This window comes from Carcharhinus amblyrhynchos, chromosome 25 (genome assembly GCF_965287045.1).
Source record: "Carcharhinus amblyrhynchos chromosome 25, sCarAmb.v2.hapA, whole genome shotgun sequence".
In the NCBI taxonomy this organism is placed as follows: Eukaryota; Metazoa; Chordata; class Chondrichthyes; order Carcharhiniformes; family Carcharhinidae; genus Carcharhinus; species Carcharhinus amblyrhynchos.
The window spans coordinates 2,368,897-2,388,821 of NC_137348.1; the positions used below are offsets into that span (position 1 = coordinate 2,368,897).

Sequence of the window (19,925 nt, forward strand, 5' to 3'; positions counted from 1 at the left end):
CAGAACAGAGGACTAACCTTTGCAAGACGTAATCCCCCACAAAGGTGCTCATGACCAAAGCATTAGCAGTCCTAGCAAATGGTTTTGACAAACAGAGCGAGCAGCGGTTAGTTAATCCGACACCAGTGGCTTCAAAAACAAAAGGAGTCCCAACTCCAATTAAATACCTAGATTCCAGTCTTGGGAATATACATCCTGGGTCCAACATAGAATCACAGAAAAACTACAGCACAAACAGGCCCTTTGGCCCACAAGTTACACCGATCTTATCTCTACCCACTAGGCTTACCTATAACCCTCAATCCTATTTAGTCCCATGTACTCATCCAGAAGTCTCTTAAAAGGCCCTAACGAATTTGCCTCCACCACCACCAACGGCAGCCGATTCCACTCACCCACCACCCTCTGAGTGAAAAACTTATCCCTGACATCTCCTCTGTACCTAGTCCCCAGCACCTTAAGCCTGTGTCCTCTTGTGGCAGCCATTTCAGCCCTGGGAAAAAGCCTCTGACAGTCCTCCCAATCAATACCTCTCATCATCTTATACACCTCTATTAGCTCCCCTCTCATCTTTTGTTGCTCTAAGGAGAAAAGATCGAGCTCTCTCAATCTATCCTCATAAGGCATGCCACCCAATCTAGGTAACATCCTTATAAATCTCCTCTGCACCCTTTCAATGGCTTCCACATCCTTCCTATAATGAGGTGACCAGAACTGAGCACAGTACTCCAAGTGGGGTCAGACCAGGGTCTTATACAGCTGCAGCATTATCTCCCGACTCCTAAATTCAATTCCTTGATTGATGAAGGCCAATACACCATACACCTTCTTAACCACATCCTCTACCTGCGAAGCCGATTTGAGAGCCCTATGAACCCCAAGATCCTTCTGATCTTCCACACTGCTAAGAGTCTTACCCTTATTGTATTCCTTCATCCCATTTGACCTGCCAAAATGTATCACTACACATTTATCTGGGTTGAAGTCCATCTGCCACTTCTCCGCCCAGTCTTGCATCCTATCTATGTCACGCTGCATCTTCTGACATCCCTCCAAACCATCCACAACACCTCAGACCTTGGTGTCATTGACAAACTTACCAACCCATCCCTCCACTTCCTCATCCAGGTCATTTATAAAAATCACAAACAGCAAGGACCCCAGAACAGATCCCTGGGGCACTCCGCTGGTGACCGACCTCCATGCAGAAAAAGACCCCACTCTCTGCCTTCTGTGGGCAAGCCACTTCTGGATCCACAAAGCAACTTCTCTTGGATCCCATGCCCCCTCACTTTTTCAATAAGCCTTGTATGGGGGACCTTATCAAACGCCTTGCTGAAGTCCATATAAACCACATCCAGTACTCTTCCTTCGTCAATGTGTTTAGTCACATTTTCAAAAAACTCAACCAGTCTTGTAAGACACAATCTGCCTTTAACAAAGTTGTGCTGACTACTTGTGATCATACTATACTTCTCTAAATATTCATATGACCTTAGCACTGACCCTCTGACAGTGCAGCACTCCCTCAGCACTGACCCTCTGACAGTGCGGCACTCCTGCAGCACTGAGCTTCTGATAGTGGGGCACTCCCTTAAGCACTGACCCTCTGACAGTGCGGCACTCCCTCAGTACTAAGCCTCTGACAGTGCAACTCTCCCTCAGCACTGACCCTCTGACAGTGCAGCTCTCCCTCAGTACTGATCCTCGAATAGTAAAGCACTCAGTGCTGACCTTCCGACAGAGCAGCACCCTCTTGGTATTAACCCTCTGACAGTGTGGCACTCCCTCAGAGTTGATACTCTGACGGTGCTGCACCCCTCAGCACTGCCACTGAGTGTGTCAGATTGGATCATGGGCTCGGGTTTCTTGTCTTTGATCTGAACCCAGGACTTTCTGTCTTGGGTCTTTTCTAGCTTCTGTTTGAAGCTGTCAAATGGATCTGTTTACAAAATAACGATGAGGAGAGAAAGTGAGCTTTCAGGATCTCGCCAAATCAGTATGAACTTTCAGAGGGATTAGAGTTACTGTGCAGCGTGGGTTGTGATGATCACCAGTGCTGAATTGAATTGCTGTGTGTTTGATGATGACAGTAAAAAGTCTCACAACACCAGGTTAAAGTCCAACCAGTTTATTTGACAGTAAACCCACAAGCTTTCGATCAAATAAACTGGCTGGACTTTAAACTGGTATTGTGAGACTTTTTACTGTGTTTACCCCAGTCCAACACTGGCATCTCCACATCATGTTTGGTGATGGCCAGACCAAGTACAGCTCAGACAGCAGCTTTTCTGCTGCCCACGTGACCGAGGATCGGTGATGGGCAAGATGTTAATCAGTACTGACAATGCCGAGGTCCCATTCATTGGTTTAATCAAAGCTCAATTTTAAATTAAACAGAGGTACAGGTGACGACTTCCTATGGGCTTGAGTCCGCTGCCTGCAGTTTTGAAAGTGTAGCATCCACCAAACTGACGATGTCCTGAAGGGAGAGCGAGAGTGTCAATGTGGTATGATTTGTTTCTTTTTCTCTCTCTCCCCTCTCCATCTGTGTCTCTCATGACTTTTCCTCAACCTCCTCCTTTTGATAGTGCTAAAAATTACTCTAATCATTCCTGATCCTGTCCTCACCACACCATGTGTTGTCAGGCTATTCACTGGAATAACAGGAGGCCACTTTAGCCCCTGAAGTCTGCTTCACCATTTTCTTACATCTGTGTTGATCTGAATCTCAATTCCATTATGAAAAACAGAAAATGCTAGAAATATTCAGCAGCTGTGGCAGTGTCTCTGGAGAGAGGAACAGTGTTAACATTTCAGGTAATGGACCTTTCATTGACCTGACACATACTTTTCCTCTCTCCACTTAAGATTCCTGGCCTGTTGAGTATTTCTAATATCTTTTTTTTATTTCAGCTATCTAACATCTGCAGTAGCTTGTTTATGTATTAATTCCATTAATTGATCCTGCTCAGTATCCCCTAACAACATTGTCCAGTAAAAATCCACACATTTTGAATAGCCTGTGCCCCAGCTTTTGCAGCTTCTTGGGTGAGAGTTCATTCCTTTTGAATGAGGAGGTGCTTCCTGATAGCATGCTGAACGGTGAGGCTGTAATGTTAAAGTTCTGCTCCCTTTGTTCTGGATTCTTAACCACCCTGCCCCTGCCCCTGCCCCTGCCCCCACCCCCACCCCCACCCAACCCCCTCAACACAACAGAAGAAATAGTTTCTGTCTATCCTAATGTAAGCCTATTTGTGACACTAATAAATAAGCTTTAAAACTATTGAATCCTTTAAACCTCTCCATTAGATAACCCTTTAAATTTCTATATCTGAGAAGTTTTAGGTCTGCGCAACTTGTCATTATCATATAACTTTGGCATCATTCTAGGAAATCTGTGCTGCATGTCTTCTGCTGGCTGTCTGAAAGAGTTATCCAGTTAGCTATCCCCAGCTGTCCCCTACAGACCTACACTTTCTCCTTTGCAAGCATCTTTAAGTTATTTTTGATCTGCTTCCACTGCCCTTTCAGGTAAGTACATTCCAATCACAAATTTAGAATAGGGATAATTGCATTCCTTGTGTGTGAGCTCATTGGTGATTCCAGCCTATCCGGCTGCTCTGGAATTTGGGATTGAAGGCAAATTCTCACACATTCCACTCACCTCATTTGATGCAAATTTGATTTTGATTGCATTCAGTGTCACATCTAGTTTTTGGGAGATCAACTCAGGCAACACATCCTCTGAAACAGCAATAGTACCAACAGGAAGCAACTTTATCAATTAATGAAAAGACATTTCTATAGCATCTACTTCCCTCCCTTTATTCACTTTCTTATTCCCTATCTTACACTCCTCCTGCCTCAAACATTCACCTCCTTGACTCCACTCTCCTCCGTCCCTTACTACCCCTCTCCATCCATCTACTCGATCTCCTCCTCCCACACTCTCTCCTCCCTCCACCCTCTTTCTTTCCCTACACTCTCTTTCTCTTCTCTTTCTCTTCTCTCCCACTCTCTCCCTTTCTCCCCTTTAGAGTCATAGTCAGACAGCACAGAAACAGGCCCATTGGCCCACCATGTCTATGTTTACCATCAAATAACAATCTATACTAATCCCATTTACCAGAACTTGGACCATATTCTACTCTGCCTTGGCAATTTTAGTGCTTGCCCAGATGCTTCTTAAATGTTGTCAGTGTCCTGCTTTCACCATCCTCTTAGGCAGCACATTCCATATTTCCATCATCCTCTGAGTAATAAAACTTTTCCTCAGATCCCCTCTAAGTCACTTACTCCTCACTCTAAACCTATGGAATTTAATCCAGACAAATGCATTTTGAATGGTCTAATGCAGAACGGAAGTATACAGTAAATGGCAGAACCCTTAGAAGCATTAACATACAGAGGGATCTAAGCATGCCAGTTCTCTGAAGGTTGCAGCACAAATGGATAAGCTGGTCAAGAAGGCATATCGCATGCTTGCCTGCATAAGTCAGGGCACAGAGTATAAAAACTGGCAAGTCATGTTGCAGCTGGAGAAAACTTTAGTTAGGCCACATTTGGAATATTCCATACTGTTCTGGTCACCACACTACCAGAAGGGTTTGGAGTGGGTACTGTAAAAGTTTAACAGGATATTGCCTGGTGTGGAGGGTATTAGCTATTAAGACAGATTGGACAAACGTGGTTTGTTTTCACTTGAATATCAGATGGCTGAGGGGTGACCTGATCAAAGTTTACAAAATGATGAGAGGCATGGGTAGAATGAATAGTCAGAGTCTTTTTCCCAGGGTAGAAATGTCAATTACTAGGGAATATAAATTAAAAGTAAAAGGGGGAAAGTTTAAAAGAGATGTGAAAGGCAAGTTTTTTTTACACAGAGGGTGCTAAGTGCCTGGAATGCACTGACAGAGGAAGTGATAGAAACAAATACAACAGCAACGTTAAGAGGCATTCTGACATACATCAAAAGGCAGGGAGTAGAGAGATATGAACTGCATAGAGATAAAAGGTGTTTTGTTTAGAAAGGCATCATGTGTCAGCTTGGTGGGCTATAGGGCCTGTTCCTGTGCTATGCTGTTCTTTGTTCTATGCCCTCTGTTCCTCAATACTCTCTAGGGACCGACAGTCCATTGTGTATCTCCTACCCTTATTAGACTTCCCAAAATACATCATCTCACACTTATCAGTATTAAATCCCACCCGCCATTCCTCTGCCCAACTTATCCACTGGTCAATATGAATCTGTGGCCTGAGACTATTTTCCTCACTAGTAACAACACCAACTTTCATGTCATCTGCAATCTTACTAATTATAACCTCTACATTCACATCCCATTCATTAATGTATATAACAAACAGCAAGGATCCCAGGCCCGATCCCTGTGGTATACCATTGGTCACAGGTTTCCATCACAAAAGCAACCCTCCGCCATCACCCTCTGCCTCCTATTAACAAGCCAATTTTGGATCCCATTTACCAACTTGCCTTAAATCCCACAGGCTTTAATCTTTTGGACCAGCCTTCCATGTGGAACCTTGTCAAAGGCCTTACTGAAGTCCATGTAAACCAACTGCTCTATCCCCTCCATCTCTCCTTCTCTCCCATTCCCTCTCTATCTCTTCCATTCTTTCTCTCTCCTCTTGCTCTGTCTCCTTTTCCCCCATCTCTCTCCCCTATAGTCCTCTTCCACCTCACTTTTCCCCTTAGATGTCCACTCTCCCCTCTGACTATCTTGCCGAATACCCTCCCCTCTCTTCCAGCCCATCCTCTTCTCCACATCTCTTTTCCCACTATATTGCCCACTACAATCTATAAGTGAGAACTCACTGTACTGCACCAACTCTAGAAACACCATACAGATATCTTCCACCAGCTCAGGGTCAGTGAAATGTTTATGGTAACACTCAATGATCAGGGACAGCCCATCTCGATCATATTCTGGCACCAAGATTCGGAATGCCACGAGCTCTGAAAGGGAGAGAATGTGAGCTGGTTAGATTGGAGAAAAAGACAGGCTAGGTGCCAGATCCTTCATTCCCTTGTCACTAACTCTCTTGGTTTATGTCAGCACACCACCTCCTCCATCCACATTCATGTTGAAATTTTTCAAAAAAATCTAAATGCCAAACAAGCAAGAAAACAGTAGCGTGTCAGACTCATTTTTTGGGAGAGTTTGAAACTGCAATCTTATGGCACTGCGCAGGTGCCCCAGTCTCCTCGTACTGGAAGATCCCTGCCACCCACTCCCTCCAAACACCCCCATAAACCCACAGACACCACCACCCCCTCCCCACCTCCCACCCACAGACAGACATCACCTCGCCTGAAGAGTTCCTTCCCTCCTCGATTGCCAATTAAAGGAAAGTAAAATTTATTTATTAGTCACAAGTAGGCTTACATTAACAATGCAATGAAGTTACTGTGAAATTCCTCAAGTCACCACACTGCGACACCTGTTCGGGTCAATGCACCCTAACCAGCACGTCTTTCAGACTGTGGGAGGAAACCAGAGCACCCAGAGGGAACCCATGCAAACACGGGGAGAATGTTCAAACTCCACACAGACAGTGACCCAAGCTGGGAATCGAGCCCAGGCCCTGGCACTGTGAGGCAGCAATGCTAACCACTGTGCTGCCTATGCACAGGTGGCACAGTGATTAGTAAGGGGATTACCCCCCTTCTGCAGAGTTCATTAATGATTGCATTTAGTTCTATTGCTCAGATACTGATGCAGTCCATGTTCAAACGCAGCAAGACCTGCACAACGTTCAGGCTTGGGCTGACAATGGTAACACAGTGGTTAACACTGATGCCTCACAGCGCCAGGGACCTGGGTCAATTCCCGGTTTGGGTCACTGTCTGTTTGGAGTCCGCACTGTGTCTGCTTGGGTTTCCTCTGATCTCCTAACCTAGTCTTTTTCCCAGGGCTGAAATGGTCACTACAAGAGGACACGGGTTTAAGGTGCTGGGGAGCAGGTACAGAGGAGATGTCAGGGGTAAGTTTTTCACTCAGAGGGTGGTGGGTGAGTGGAATCGGCTGCCGTCGGTGGTGGTGGAGGCGAACTCGTTGGGGTCTTTTAAGAGACTTCTGGAGGAGTACATGGGATTTAATGGGATTGAGGGTTATAGATAGGCCTGGTAGGTAGGGATATGATCAGCGCAACTTGTGGGCTGAAGGGCCTGTTTGTGCTGTAGTGTTCTATGTTCCTCCCACAGTCCGAAAGATGTGCTAGTTAGGTGCACTGGTCATGCTAAATTCTCCCTCAGTGAACCTGAACAGGCGCCAGAGTATGGTGACTAGGGGATTTTCACAGTAACTTCATTGCAGTGTTAATGTTAGTCTACTTGTGACACTAATAAAAAAATCTTAAACTTATACCAACATTTGCAACACACAAATGACAAGCAATGACCACCTCCAACAAGACAGAATCTGACCATCATCCCATGATATTCAATGGCATCACCATCTTTATCAACATTCTGGGGCTTAGCATTGACCAAAAATTGAACTGAACTAGGCATATAGAGCAGGTCATAGGCTGAAAATCCTGTGGTGAGTAATTCACCTCCTGATTCACCTAAGCCTGTCCACATTGTACAAGGCACAAGTCGGGTGTGATGGAATATTCCTCACTTGCCTGAATGGATGCAGCTCCAACAATACTCAAGAAGCTCAACGCCATCCAGGACAAAGCTGCTTGATTGGCACCCCATCCACAAACATCACTCCCTCCACTACAGTAGCAGTAGTGAGTACCATCTACAAGACTTCTTCAACAGCTCCTTTCAAACCCATAACCTTTACCCTCTAGAAGAGCAAGGGCAGTGGATGCAGGAGAACACCATCACTTGCAAGCTCCTGTCATGAGTTTTAAACTGTACCCACTGAATCAATAGCTGATCTCTAACTCGTACCTGACATTTGAATTAAGCTGGTCAGAGCAAAGCAGATTTTTTTTACAATGGTTTCCTTTCGCAGATGGAGTTCAAGTGCTTCAATTAAAAGCAGAGTGATATCCTCTAATTGCTCATCATTCAGGTGCTCTGAGAAGAGAACATCAGCATATCAATGCTCAAATCACCATACCACTGAGTCATGTAAACTGATAACATGCAGAGGCTGCATGATCGGACTGACATGCAGCTGCTATGTCCACTGCAGTAAGTGACACAGTGAGTTGCAGTGTGTGTACATAGGTATGCGCACACACGGACCGAGACACGGTTTATGTATACAGTCTTAAATACATAGGTTTATGCACACAAGTCTGAGACATGTGGTGGATATGCGCACATGCAGACTGAGACATTCAGAGGCTACCTACATGTGGACTGAGACACATTGCCAAACACTGTGCCGAAATTAGTAGAATAATAGTGTAGAACCCCTCCAATGCAGAAGGAAGCCATTCAGCCCATCAAGCCTGCATCGACAACAATCCCATCCAGTCCCTATCCCTCTAACCCCACATATTTACCCTGCCAATTCCCCTGACACTAAGGGGCAAGTTGGCATGCCCAATCCACCTTAACCCGCACATCTTTGGAGTGTGGGAGGAAACCGGAGCACCCAATGGAAACGTACGCAGACACTGAGAGAATGTGCAAACTCCAGACAGACAGTGACCCAAGCCGGGAATTGAACCCAGATCCCTGGTGCGGTGAGGCAGCAGTTCTAATCACTGTGCCATATGCCACCCCTGTCATATAGCATAGATCTGTTATATGTTGCACGTTCATGTATATATGATACAGTTCTGTAGTATGTACTAGTTCAGGCATATCCAACATGGGCCTGAAGGCCAAATGTGGCCCCTGGGGCCAGTTTTCAAAATGCTGGTCAAATAGGTGAGTTGGAATGGGATAATCTGTATGGAGCAGCTCTTCCAATCACAGGCTGTTTCTTTCCCATGTTTGCTGCCCAGCGAGCCTATCAGCAGCAAATGTGGAAGAAAAACAATCTGTGATTGGAAGAACAGTGAACACCAGCAGTCGTGAGTTCAAGGTCCCAGGGAGCTGAGGGCCAGGTGGCTGAGCAGAGGCCCCAGGCAACTGAGGGCTGGGTGGCTGAGCAGAGGCCCCAGGGAGCTGAGGGCTGGGTGGCTGAGCAGAGGCCCCAGGGAGCCAAGGGCTGGGTAGCTGAGCAGGGGCCCCAGGGAGCTGAGGGTTGGGTGGCTGAGTCGAGGCCCCAGGGAGCTGAGGGTTGGGTGGCTGAGTAGAAGCCCCAGGGAACTGAAGGATGGGTGCTGAGGAGAGGCCCCAGGAAGCTGAGGGGTGGGTGGCTGAGCAGAGGCCCCAGGCAGCGGGGGGCTGGAGAATCAAGGTGTAGGGCCTGGGGAGCTGAGAGTCAGTGATGTGAGGGCTGAGAAGACAATGAGTGGGGCCCAGGATCAAAGTCCAGTGAGCGGAGGGGCCGTCACTCAAGGAGCAGAGGGACTGAAGGCACAAGTACTAGGGAGGACAGTGTAGAGGACCATCCAGAGGGGGTCCACTGGTCTCCGAATCAGGGGAGGTGAAAGAGCGTGGGGTGGGTAGAAGTGCAGAATATGTCCACAAATCTGGCTCACTGTCTGTATCAGGATTCTCACCCAACCTCACTTACACACACTATCATGCAATCTCATAGCTGTTAAGAGTGAAACATAGAAAATAGTAGCAGGAACAGGTTATTTGGCTCTTTGAGCCCGCTCCACCATTTATTATGATCATGATTGATCATCCAACTCAATACCTGATCCCACCATTCCACCATCCTTTGATCCATTTTGCCCAAGAGCTATATATCTAACTGCTTCTTGAAAACATACAATGTTTTGGCCTCAACTGTTTTCTGTGATAGTAAATTCTACACATTCATCACTCTGGGTGAAGAAATTTCTTCTCATCTCAGACCTAAAAGGTTAATGCCTTATCTTTAAACTATGACCCCTGGTTTTGGACACCCGCCCGTAATCAGGAACACGCTTCTTGCATCTAGCATGTCTAACTCTGTTAGAATTTTATAGGTTTCTATGAGATCCCCTCTCGTTTTTCCCAACCAACTCAATCTCTCTTCATACATCAGTGTGATACTAAGATTGCCGGAGTTATGGATAGTGGTGAAGATTGTAAGAGAATATAGATAGGCTGGAAAATCGGATGGAGAAGCGGCAGATGGAAATTTAATCTGGAAGATACGAGGTGATGCATTTTGGTAAATCCAGTTCAGCTGGGAGCCATAAAATAAATGGCAGAACAATCAGGAGCATGGACACACAGAAATCTGGGCGTGCAGGTCCACAGATCCTTAAAAGTAGCAGCACAAGTGGAAAAGGTGGTGAAGAAAGCATATGGCATGCTTGCCTTCATCAAATGGGACATCGAGCATAAAAATTGGGAAATTATGTTACATTTATATAATACATTGGTTAGGCCACATTTGGAATACTGTGTCCAATACTGGTCATCACACTACCAGAAGGATGTGGAGGCTTTGGAGGGAGTAGAGAAAAGGTTTACCAGGATGTTGGAGGTATTAGCTATGAGGAGAGATTGAATAAACTGGGATTGTTCTCCCTAGAAAGATGGAGGCTGAGGGGCAACTTGATAGAAGTTTATAAAATTATGAGGAGTATGGATAGGCTGAACAGTTGGAAGCTTTTTTCCAGGACAGAAATGACAATTACAGGGGGGCACATGTTCAAGATAAGGGGAGAAAGATTCAGTGGAGATGTGTGGGGAAATTTTTTTTGTTAACAGAGTGTGGTGGAGGCCTGGAATGCACTACCAAGTGAGATGGTTGAGGCAGATACATTAATGACATTTAAGACTTATCTGGATAGACGCATAAATAGATGGGGAATAGAGGGGTATAAATGCTTTGTCTAGATAGGACAATGGAACCGGCACAGGCAGGGAGGGCCGAAAGACCTGTTCCTATGCTGTCCTGTTCTTTGTAGTCCCACCATCCCAGGGTGACTGGAGCACCAAGTCTGGGAGTGAGCTGAAAACACACACTCTTACCCTATTACACTGTAATTCTCATCTTTATTTATTACATATTTTGTTATTTTGCTCAGCAAGTTTTTTCATTCCTTGAGGTTTTTTAAAATTCATGATTAGTGTTATGCCAAACAAATTTCAAAAAGGTAATGTTTATTGGCCTCTTGAGTGAGAAAGATTTGAACTGTAGCCCCCCGCACAAAAAGGTTAGACAAGCCTGTACTACTTTATGTTTGTTATATATATTTACATGCTGCATTGTGACTGGTTTCTTGCACTCACCATGTAAGGACAAGGCCCACACAGCTGCGCTGGCTGCATTTACCACGTCACCATTCTGGATGTGCTTCTCCAGGATCTGCAGAACAACCTGCAGTGAATCTTCCAACTTTGCGGTTTGCGCATTTTCGTCTAAAGGAAGTGCACCAAGAGGAACAAAGTTACACAGTGAACTCCTCTCTAACCAGCTCTGACTGCCTGAGGTGAGAGCGTATTTGCAGCAGCTGAGCCCCTCTCTGCTGATGGGGTATCAGTCATGGTAGCACTCTCAACCTCAGAGTCAAAATATCAAGTGTTCAACCCCCATGCTAGAGTCACAAGCATGATGTCCAGGCTGACACAGTGTGGTAGTCAAAACATTAGAACCAGACCCTTCAGGAAGGAAATTAAGAAACATTTCCACGCAATAAAAGGTGGTAAAAATTTGGAATGCTTCTACAAACAGCAATGATGCTAGATGCGTTGTTAGTTTTACATCTAAAATGAACATATTTCTGTATTAAAATTAGAGGAATATGGGGCAGTGGAAGATATGTGAAGTCAGACTGCAGATCAACATGATCTCACTGAATGACGGGACAGGCTTGAGGGACTAAATGGCCTCTTTCGGTTGATAAGTACTTGTGAGGGATTGCTGTCTGTCCTCCCAGGTCAAACTTCTCTTCAGTATCTTGTTTTAATTCATTCTGAAGCCACTGGTGAAGTAGGAAACCAGAAGACAATATTTTACTTCAAACTGGAATTATTTACAGAATGCAACATTTCAAATGCCTTCTCCCTAACCAACATTCTAGAGGTCTTCCTTTATCAAACTAACAAAATAAACTAATTAAATGCATAGTTCCTTAAAAGGGCATAGGAACAAAAAAAAGTACTTTTGAAGGAAGCTTATGAAATTAAAATTAAAATGACATTCTGGGGCTGATCCCATAGAATCCCTGCAGAAAGAAGCTATTCAAGTCTTTGGGTCCGCACCGATTCTCCAGGGAGCATTTCAGAGAGACGAGCCGGCCACAAACATAATCACAGAAGAGGGGCAGACAGTCTGATCAAGGTATTTCATCAATCAATGGCCTCCACCTGTATATGCTTAACCTTAAAAATACATTTATCATGCCATTAACATCTTGAACAATATTATCCATCAACGAATGTCACTAAGAAATGGATTATCCAGTCATTATCCAGAGAACCTGGAGATAAAGGGAGCGGCCCTGAAGAAGTTTTGAGGTGGACCAGTGAAGGGACTGGAGCCAAGGGAGAGCATTAACATTAGGAAGCAAGGTGGAAATTTGTTCTGGAGAATTTCTTCGACCAGCATGTTCTCAGTCCAACTAGGAAGGAACATTGCTGGATTTGGGGCTGGGTAATGAGGTGGGCCAAGTAAACCAGATGTCTCTGGGGGAACACTTGGGTAAGAATGATCATCATATCATGCGGTTTTGGACAAGATGAAGGAACAATCTAAAGTAGAACTTTCTAATTCAGAAGAAAGTGAATTTCAGCTGGACGAGAGAGGATCTCACCAGGGTAAAATGGAACCAAAGACTGTCACAAAATACTTTAATGGATTACTGGGTGTTTTCTAAGAGTCTTTAATAACCCAAATCACCTGAAGCTTCAAACAGCATTTAGGAATCGGCAATAAATTCCAGCCTTGTCAGCAAGGCCCACATTCCAAGAATGAATTTAAAAAAGGAATGACATATTGCCTTGATGGGGATGCAGTGCAGATTCTGTGGATTTATACTGGAACTAAAGGATTAAATCGCAAGGACAGATTACGCAGACTAAGTTTGTATTCTCTTGTGTGTAGACCAATAAGGGGTTATCTAATTGAGATATTCAAATTATTCAAGAATTCAGAAGGGTAGATAGAGAGAAACTATTTCCTCTGATGGGGGCAGAACCTTAAAATTAGAGCCAGAGATGGTTTGTGGGTGATGTGAGGAAGTACTTCTTCACACAAAGGGAAATCTGAAACTTTCTCCCCCAAAATGCTGCTGAGGCTGGGGGCCATCCAATAAAGATTGCAAAAACGATGTTGATAATCTTCTTTGGTAAGGCTATTAAGAATTATAGAATGAAGGGAAGTAAATGGGAGTTGAATAATGTAATTAAATCTCCCTCATACTTATCTAGCATCCACTCCCATCTCAAATATCAGTTAACAGGACAAAGACTCACGGTTGAGCATAAGACCCCACAGAGCACCACAGCAGGGAATGCAGATATGGCTGTTGTCAATGTAAGTTCTCAAGGTCTTCATGATTATCCGAATTCCATTAGCCTTCCCAATCAGTACTCCAGATGCTTCTGTGGAAAGGTAAACAATTTTTTAATAATTGTTTGAAAATTTATTCAGCAAAAAACTAGCAGTTTGAACATTCTAAATTAAAAAGGCCACAAAGCCAGTGTCTCCAATGTTTTGTCAAAACAATCTTAGAGCTCCCTCCCTAACAGCACTGCAGACATATTGATGCCGGATGAACTGCAGTGGATCAAGAAGATGGCTCACCGTCACCTTCCCAAGGACAATTAAGGGTGGGCAATAAATGCTAGCCAAGCCAGTGACACACACAACCCAAGAATTAACGAAAAGCATGGCGTTAGATACAGAGTGAAGTTCCCTCTACACTGTCCCCATCAAACACTCCCAGGACATTGTCTCCAAGGATTTTAGCAAGGTCTTTGACAAGGTACCACATGGTAAGTTGTTGCATAAGGTTAAATCTCACGGGATCCAGGGTGGGGTAGCCAATTAGATGTAAAATTGGCTTGATGACAGAAGACAGAGGGTGGTTGCAGAGGGTTGTTTTTCAAACTGGAGGCCTGTGACCAGCGGTGTGCCTCAGGGATCAGTGCTGGGTCCACTGTTATTTGTTACTTACATTAATGATTTGGATGAGAATTTATGGGCATGATTAGTAAGTTTTCAGATGACACCAAGATTGGACAGTGAAGAAGGTTATCTAGGATTGCAATGGGATTTTGATTAATTGGGCCAGTGGGCTGTTGAGTAGCAGATGGAGTTTAATTTAGATAAATGGGAGGTGATGCATTTTGGTAGATCGAATTGGGACAGGATCTAGTCAGTTAATGGTAGGGCACTGGGGAGAGTTATAGAACAAGTGAATCTAGGTGTACAGGTGCATAGTTTCTTGAAAGTGGAGTCACAGGTGGATGGTGTGGTGAAGAAGGCATTCGGCATGCTTGGTTTCACTGGTTAGAACACTGAATACAGGAGTTGGAACGTCTTGTTGAAGCTGTACAAGACATTAGTGAGGCCACACTTGGAATATTGTGTGCAGTTCTGGTCACCCTATTACAGAAAGGATATTATTAAACTAGAAAGATGCAGAAAAGATTTACTAGGATGCTACTGGGACTTGATTTTTTTAAGTTATAAAGAGATGCTGAATAGACTGGAACTTTTTTCCTGGGAGCATAGGAAGCTTACGGGTGATGTTATAGAGGTGTATAAAATAACGAGGGGCATTGATAAGGTAGATAGTCAACATCTTTTCCCAAAGGTAGGGGAGTCTAAAACCAGAGGGCATAGGTTTAAGGTGAGAGGGGAGAGATACCAAAGAGTCCAGAGTGGCAATTTTTCCACTCAGAAGGTGTGAGTGTCTGGAACAAGCAGCCACAGGCAGTAATAGAGGCGGGTACGATTGTCTTTTAAAAAGTATTTAGACAGTTACATACAGAGTAAAGCTTTCTCCACACTGTCCCCATCAAACAGTCCCAGGACAGGTACAGAATGGGGTTAGATACAGCTCCCTCCATTAGTTGATGGTACAAGGTCAAAGTAACACAGATTTCAGGTTTTGTGCAAGAGATACAGAGGAATGTAATGGAGTTATAGAGTGGTACAGTGCAGAAAAGGCTCTTTGGCCCATTGAATCTGCACCGACAATATCTACCACTAAAGTCGCGCTAATCTCATTTTCCAGCACTGGTCCCATGTTCCCCACAGATGTTATGATATTTCAAATGCTCATCCAAATACTTTTTAAAGGTTGTAATGTTTCTGGCCTCCACTATCTTCCCAGGCAGTGCATACCCATCACTCTGAATGAATTTTGTTTTCTCAAATCCCCTCTGAATCTCGTTCACCTTACCTAAAACTATTTAGTTCATGATTGACCCCTCAACCAAGGGGAACAGCTGCTTCCTTTTCATCTTGTCTATATACCTCAATCATGTCCCCCCTCAGCCTTCTCGGCTCTAGAGAGAACAATCCAAGCCTATCCAGTCCCTTCTTATAGCTCAAATGCTCTATCCCAGGCAATATCCTATGTACCCCCTCTAATGCAATCACATCTTTCCTCTCGTGAAGTAACCAGAACTACACACAGTATCCCAGCTGTGGCCTAACCAATGTTCTGTACAGCTCCAACATTACCTCCTTGCTCTTGTACCTTATACCATGACTGATAAAAGCAGGTATCCTATGTGCCTTCTTAGCTATCCTATTCGCCTGCTCTATCATCTTCAGGGATCTATGAATAAGTACCCTAAGATCCATCTGTTCCTTTGAGCTTCCAATGTCCTGCCATTCATTAAATACTCACTTGTCTTGTTACTTCTTGCAAAATGCATCATCTCGCACTTTTCAGGGTTAAATGCCAACTGCTATTGTTCTGCCCATCTGACCAACCCTGTTAAATACCATCTGCCACTGTTCTGTCCATCTTCCTAAAGCCTATGATCTGGAAAGATGATGGCCTAGCAGTATTATCGCTAGGCTATTAATCCAGAAACGCAGCTAATATTCTGGGGATGTGAGTTTGAATCCTGCCACAGCAGATGGTGGAATTTGAATTCAAAAAAAAGAAATCTGGAAATAAGGATCTACTATGACCATGAAAACATTATCAATTGTCGGAAAAACCCATCTGGTTCACTAATGTCTTTTAGGGAAGGAGTTCTGCTGTCCTTACCAGATCTGGCCTACATGTGGCTCAAGAACCTCAGCTCCTACTCTGACCAAGGCCACAAGAAACTACAAAGGGTTGTGAACGTAGCCCAGTCCATCACACAAATCAGCCTCTCATCTATTGACTCCACCTATACTTCCTGCTGCCTTGGAAAAGCAGCCAGCACGGGACCCCACTCATATCCACTTCCACCTTCTTCCATCAAGAAAGCAATACAAAAGTCTAAGATCACTCCACCGGAGTCCAGAGCAGCATCTCCCATGTTGCCATCAAACTTCTGAATGGACCTACCTTGCATTCAGTTGATCTTTCTCTAAACCCTAGCTGTAACACTATATTCTACACTCTCTCCTTTCCCTCTCCCCTATGTACTCAATGAACAGTATGTTTTGTCTGTATAACACACAAGAAACAACACTTTTCTTGGTGTCCAATACATGTGACAATAATAAATCAAATCAAATCAAAGTGGTTGACTCTCAACTGTCCTCCAAGGGCAACGAGGCTTGGGCTATAAATGCTGGCCAGCCAGTGATGTCCATGTTCCATGAGTGAATAAAAAAAAACGACTGTCTTCCTCACTATTAACCATCCAACCAATCAAATATCTGCAAACTTGCTTATCATTCCCACACATTTTCATCTACTTAATTTATATATATAACAAACAATAAACGTCCCAGAACTGAATCTTGTGGTATACCACTGGATACGGCCTCCAGTCACTCAAACATAGAAACCAGAAGCAGGAGTAGGCCATTCAGCCCTTCAGGCCTGCTCGGCTATTCATTTTGATCATGGTTGATCACCAAATTCAATATCCTGATACCCCCTTCCCCCCTCCTTTGACCCCTTTAGCCCCAGAGCTACATCTAATTTCTTCTTGAAATCAGACAACAAATTGGACTCAACTACATTCTGTGGGAGTGAATTCCACTTATTCACCACTCTCTTGGTGAAGAAATTTCTCCTCACCTCAGTTCTAAAAGGTTTACCCCTTAGCCTCAAACTATGACCCTGGGTTCTGGATTCCCCCATCACTGGGAACGTTCTTTCTGAATCTACCCCGTCTATTCTGTTAGAATTTTATAAGTTTCTATGTGATCCCCTCTCACTCTTCTGAACTCCAGTAAATATGATCCTAACTGATTTAGTTCCTCCTCACATGACAGACCTGCCATCCCAGGAATCAGCCTGATAAATCTTCACTGTACTCCCTCTATAGCAAGGGCATCATTCCTCAGATAAGGACACCAAAATTGCACACAATACTCCAGATGTAGTCTCACCAATGCCCTATACAATCACAGCAAAACATTATCCCTATACTCAAATCCTCTCGCTATGAAGGCCAACATATCATTTGCCCTTTTTGCTGGCTATTGTACCTGCGCGCTTACTTTCAGTGTCTGATGCACAAATACACCAAAGTCTCGCTTAGTATCCACCTCTTTCAATTTACACCCTTCAAGTAATAATCTGTCTTCCTATTATTGCTACCAAAGTTGGTAACATCACATTTATCCACATTATACTGCAACTGCCATGCAGACGCTCACATACTCAGCCTGTCCAAATTGCACTGATGCATCTCTGCATCCTCCTCACAGCTCACTCTCCCACCCAACTTTTATCATCTGCAAACATGGAGATAATCATTTAGTTCCCTCTTCCAATCCCACTAGTCACTGCCTGCCAATCAGAAAAAGACCTATTTTTGCTTCCTGTCTGCTAACCAGCTTTCTATCCATCTCCAGACCTTATCCACAATCCCATGTGCTTTAACTTTAATAGTCGTGTATTATGTGAGACCTTGTTGAAAGCTCTCTGACAGTCTAAATAAACCATATGTACTGGTTCTCCTTGGTCAACTCTACGAGTTACATTCTCAAAAGAACGCCAATAAATTCTCAAGCATGATTTCCCTTTTGTAAATCCATGCTGACATTGTCTGATTATACCATTGCCTTGCAAATGCTGAGTTAGAAATCCTTGGTAATGGACTCTCGGAACTTCTCTAGTACCGACGTTAGGCTCACTAGTTTATAGTTCCCTGTTTTCTCTCTACCTCCCTTTTTTGAATAGTGGGCTCACATTAGCTACCCTCCAATCTGAAGGAACTAGTCCAGAGTCCAAAGAATTTTGAAAAATAACCACCAGTAAAGAACAAAGAACGAAGAAAATTACAGCACAGGAACAGGCCCTTTGGCCCTCCAAGCCTGCACCAACCATGCTGCCTGACTTAACTAAAACCCCTATCTTTTCAGGGACCATGTCCCTCTATTCCCATCCTATTCACGTACTTGTCAAGATGCCCCTTAAAGGTCACTACCTCCTCTGGCAACGAGTTCCAGGCACCCACTACTCTCTGTGTAAAAAAATCTGACTCGTACATCTCCTTTAGACCTTGCCCCTCGCACCTTAAACCTATGCCCCCTAGTAACTGACTCTTCCACCCTGCAAAAAAGCTTCCGACTATCCACTCTGTCCATGCCTCTCAATCTCGTAGACTTCTATCAGGTTGCCCCTCAATCTCCATCGTTCCAGTGAGAACAAACTAAGTTTCTCCAACCTCTTCTCATAGCTAATGCCCTCCATACCAGGCAACATCCTGGTAAATCTTTTCTGTACCCTCTCCAAAGCCGCCACATCCTTCTGGCAGTGCGGCGACCAGAATTGAACACTATATTCCAAGTGCGACCTAACATAAAGCTGTAACGTGACTTGCCAATCTTTAAACTCTATATTCCGGCTGATGAAAGCAAGCATGCTGTATGCCTTCTTGACTACCTTCTCCACCTGTGTTGCCACTTTCAGTGACCTGTGTACCTGTACACCCAGATCCCATTGCCTATCGATACTCTTAAAGGTTCTGCCATTTACTGTATATTTCCTATCTATAATAGGCCTTCCAAAATGCTGGGCGAATGGGCCAGGAACTAGCAAATGGAATTTAATGTTGGCAAATGTGAGGTTATCCACTTTGGTAGGAATACTGGTAGGAAGGACTATTACATACATGGCGAAAAACTGCAGCATGTGACGGTGCAGAGGGACCTCAGGGTCCTTGTGCATGAGTCGCAAAAACCCAGCCTACAGGTGCAGCAGTGGTCAGGAAGGCGAATGGGATGCTGGCCTTCATAGTGAGGGGGATTGAATATAAAAGTAGGGAGGTCTTGCTGCAGCTGTATAGGGCACTGGTGAGGCCGCAGCTGGAGTACTGTGTGCAGCTTTGGTCGCCGCACTTACGCGAGGATATTTTGGCCTTGGAGGGAGTGCAGAGGAGGTTTACTAGGCTGATACCGGAGTTGAGGGGGTTGAACTATGAGGAGAGGCTGAATAAACTAGGCTTGTACTCGTTAGCGTTTAGAAGAATGAGGGGAGATCTCATTGAGACATATGATGAATGGGATGGATAGGATAGAGGTGGAGAGGCTCTTCCCGCTCAGAAAGGACAGTAGGACTAGAGGGCACAGCCTCAAGATAAAGGGGGGACGGTTTAGAACGGAGTTGAGGAGGAACTTCTTCACTCAAAGGGTGGTGAATCTCTGGAATTCTCTGCCCGTTGAAGTGGTGGAGGCTGCCTCGCTAAATATTTTTAAGACACGGGTTGATAGGTTTTTGATAGGCAAGGGGATTAAGGGTTATGGGGAGAGGGCGGGATTGTGGAGCTGAGACACGACAGATCAGCCATGATCTTATTGAATGGC

At 44.5% G+C, this 19,925-nt stretch overlaps 1 protein-coding gene across 1 annotated transcript in view; it reads right to left on the reverse strand.

Moving 5' to 3' along the window:
- Positions 1–2,419: 2,419 nt before the first annotated feature.
- The window catches only part of LOC145358096 (serine/threonine kinase-like domain-containing protein STKLD1), a 62,817-nt gene continuing 45,311 nt past the window's right edge, over positions 2,420–19,925 (reverse strand). Inside the window, exons 14-19 of the mRNA XM_080211771.1 lie at positions 13,460–13,588; positions 11,276–11,404; positions 7,928–8,056; positions 5,837–5,977; positions 3,668–3,747; positions 2,420–2,482 (exon numbers count right to left, since the gene is read on the reverse strand). Coding sequence (XP_080067897.1) covers positions 2,420–2,482; positions 3,668–3,747; positions 5,837–5,977; positions 7,928–8,056; positions 11,276–11,404; positions 13,460–13,588 — 671 coding nt within the window. The remainder of the gene's footprint in view (positions 2,483–3,667; positions 3,748–5,836; positions 5,978–7,927; positions 8,057–11,275; positions 11,405–13,459; positions 13,589–19,925) is intronic.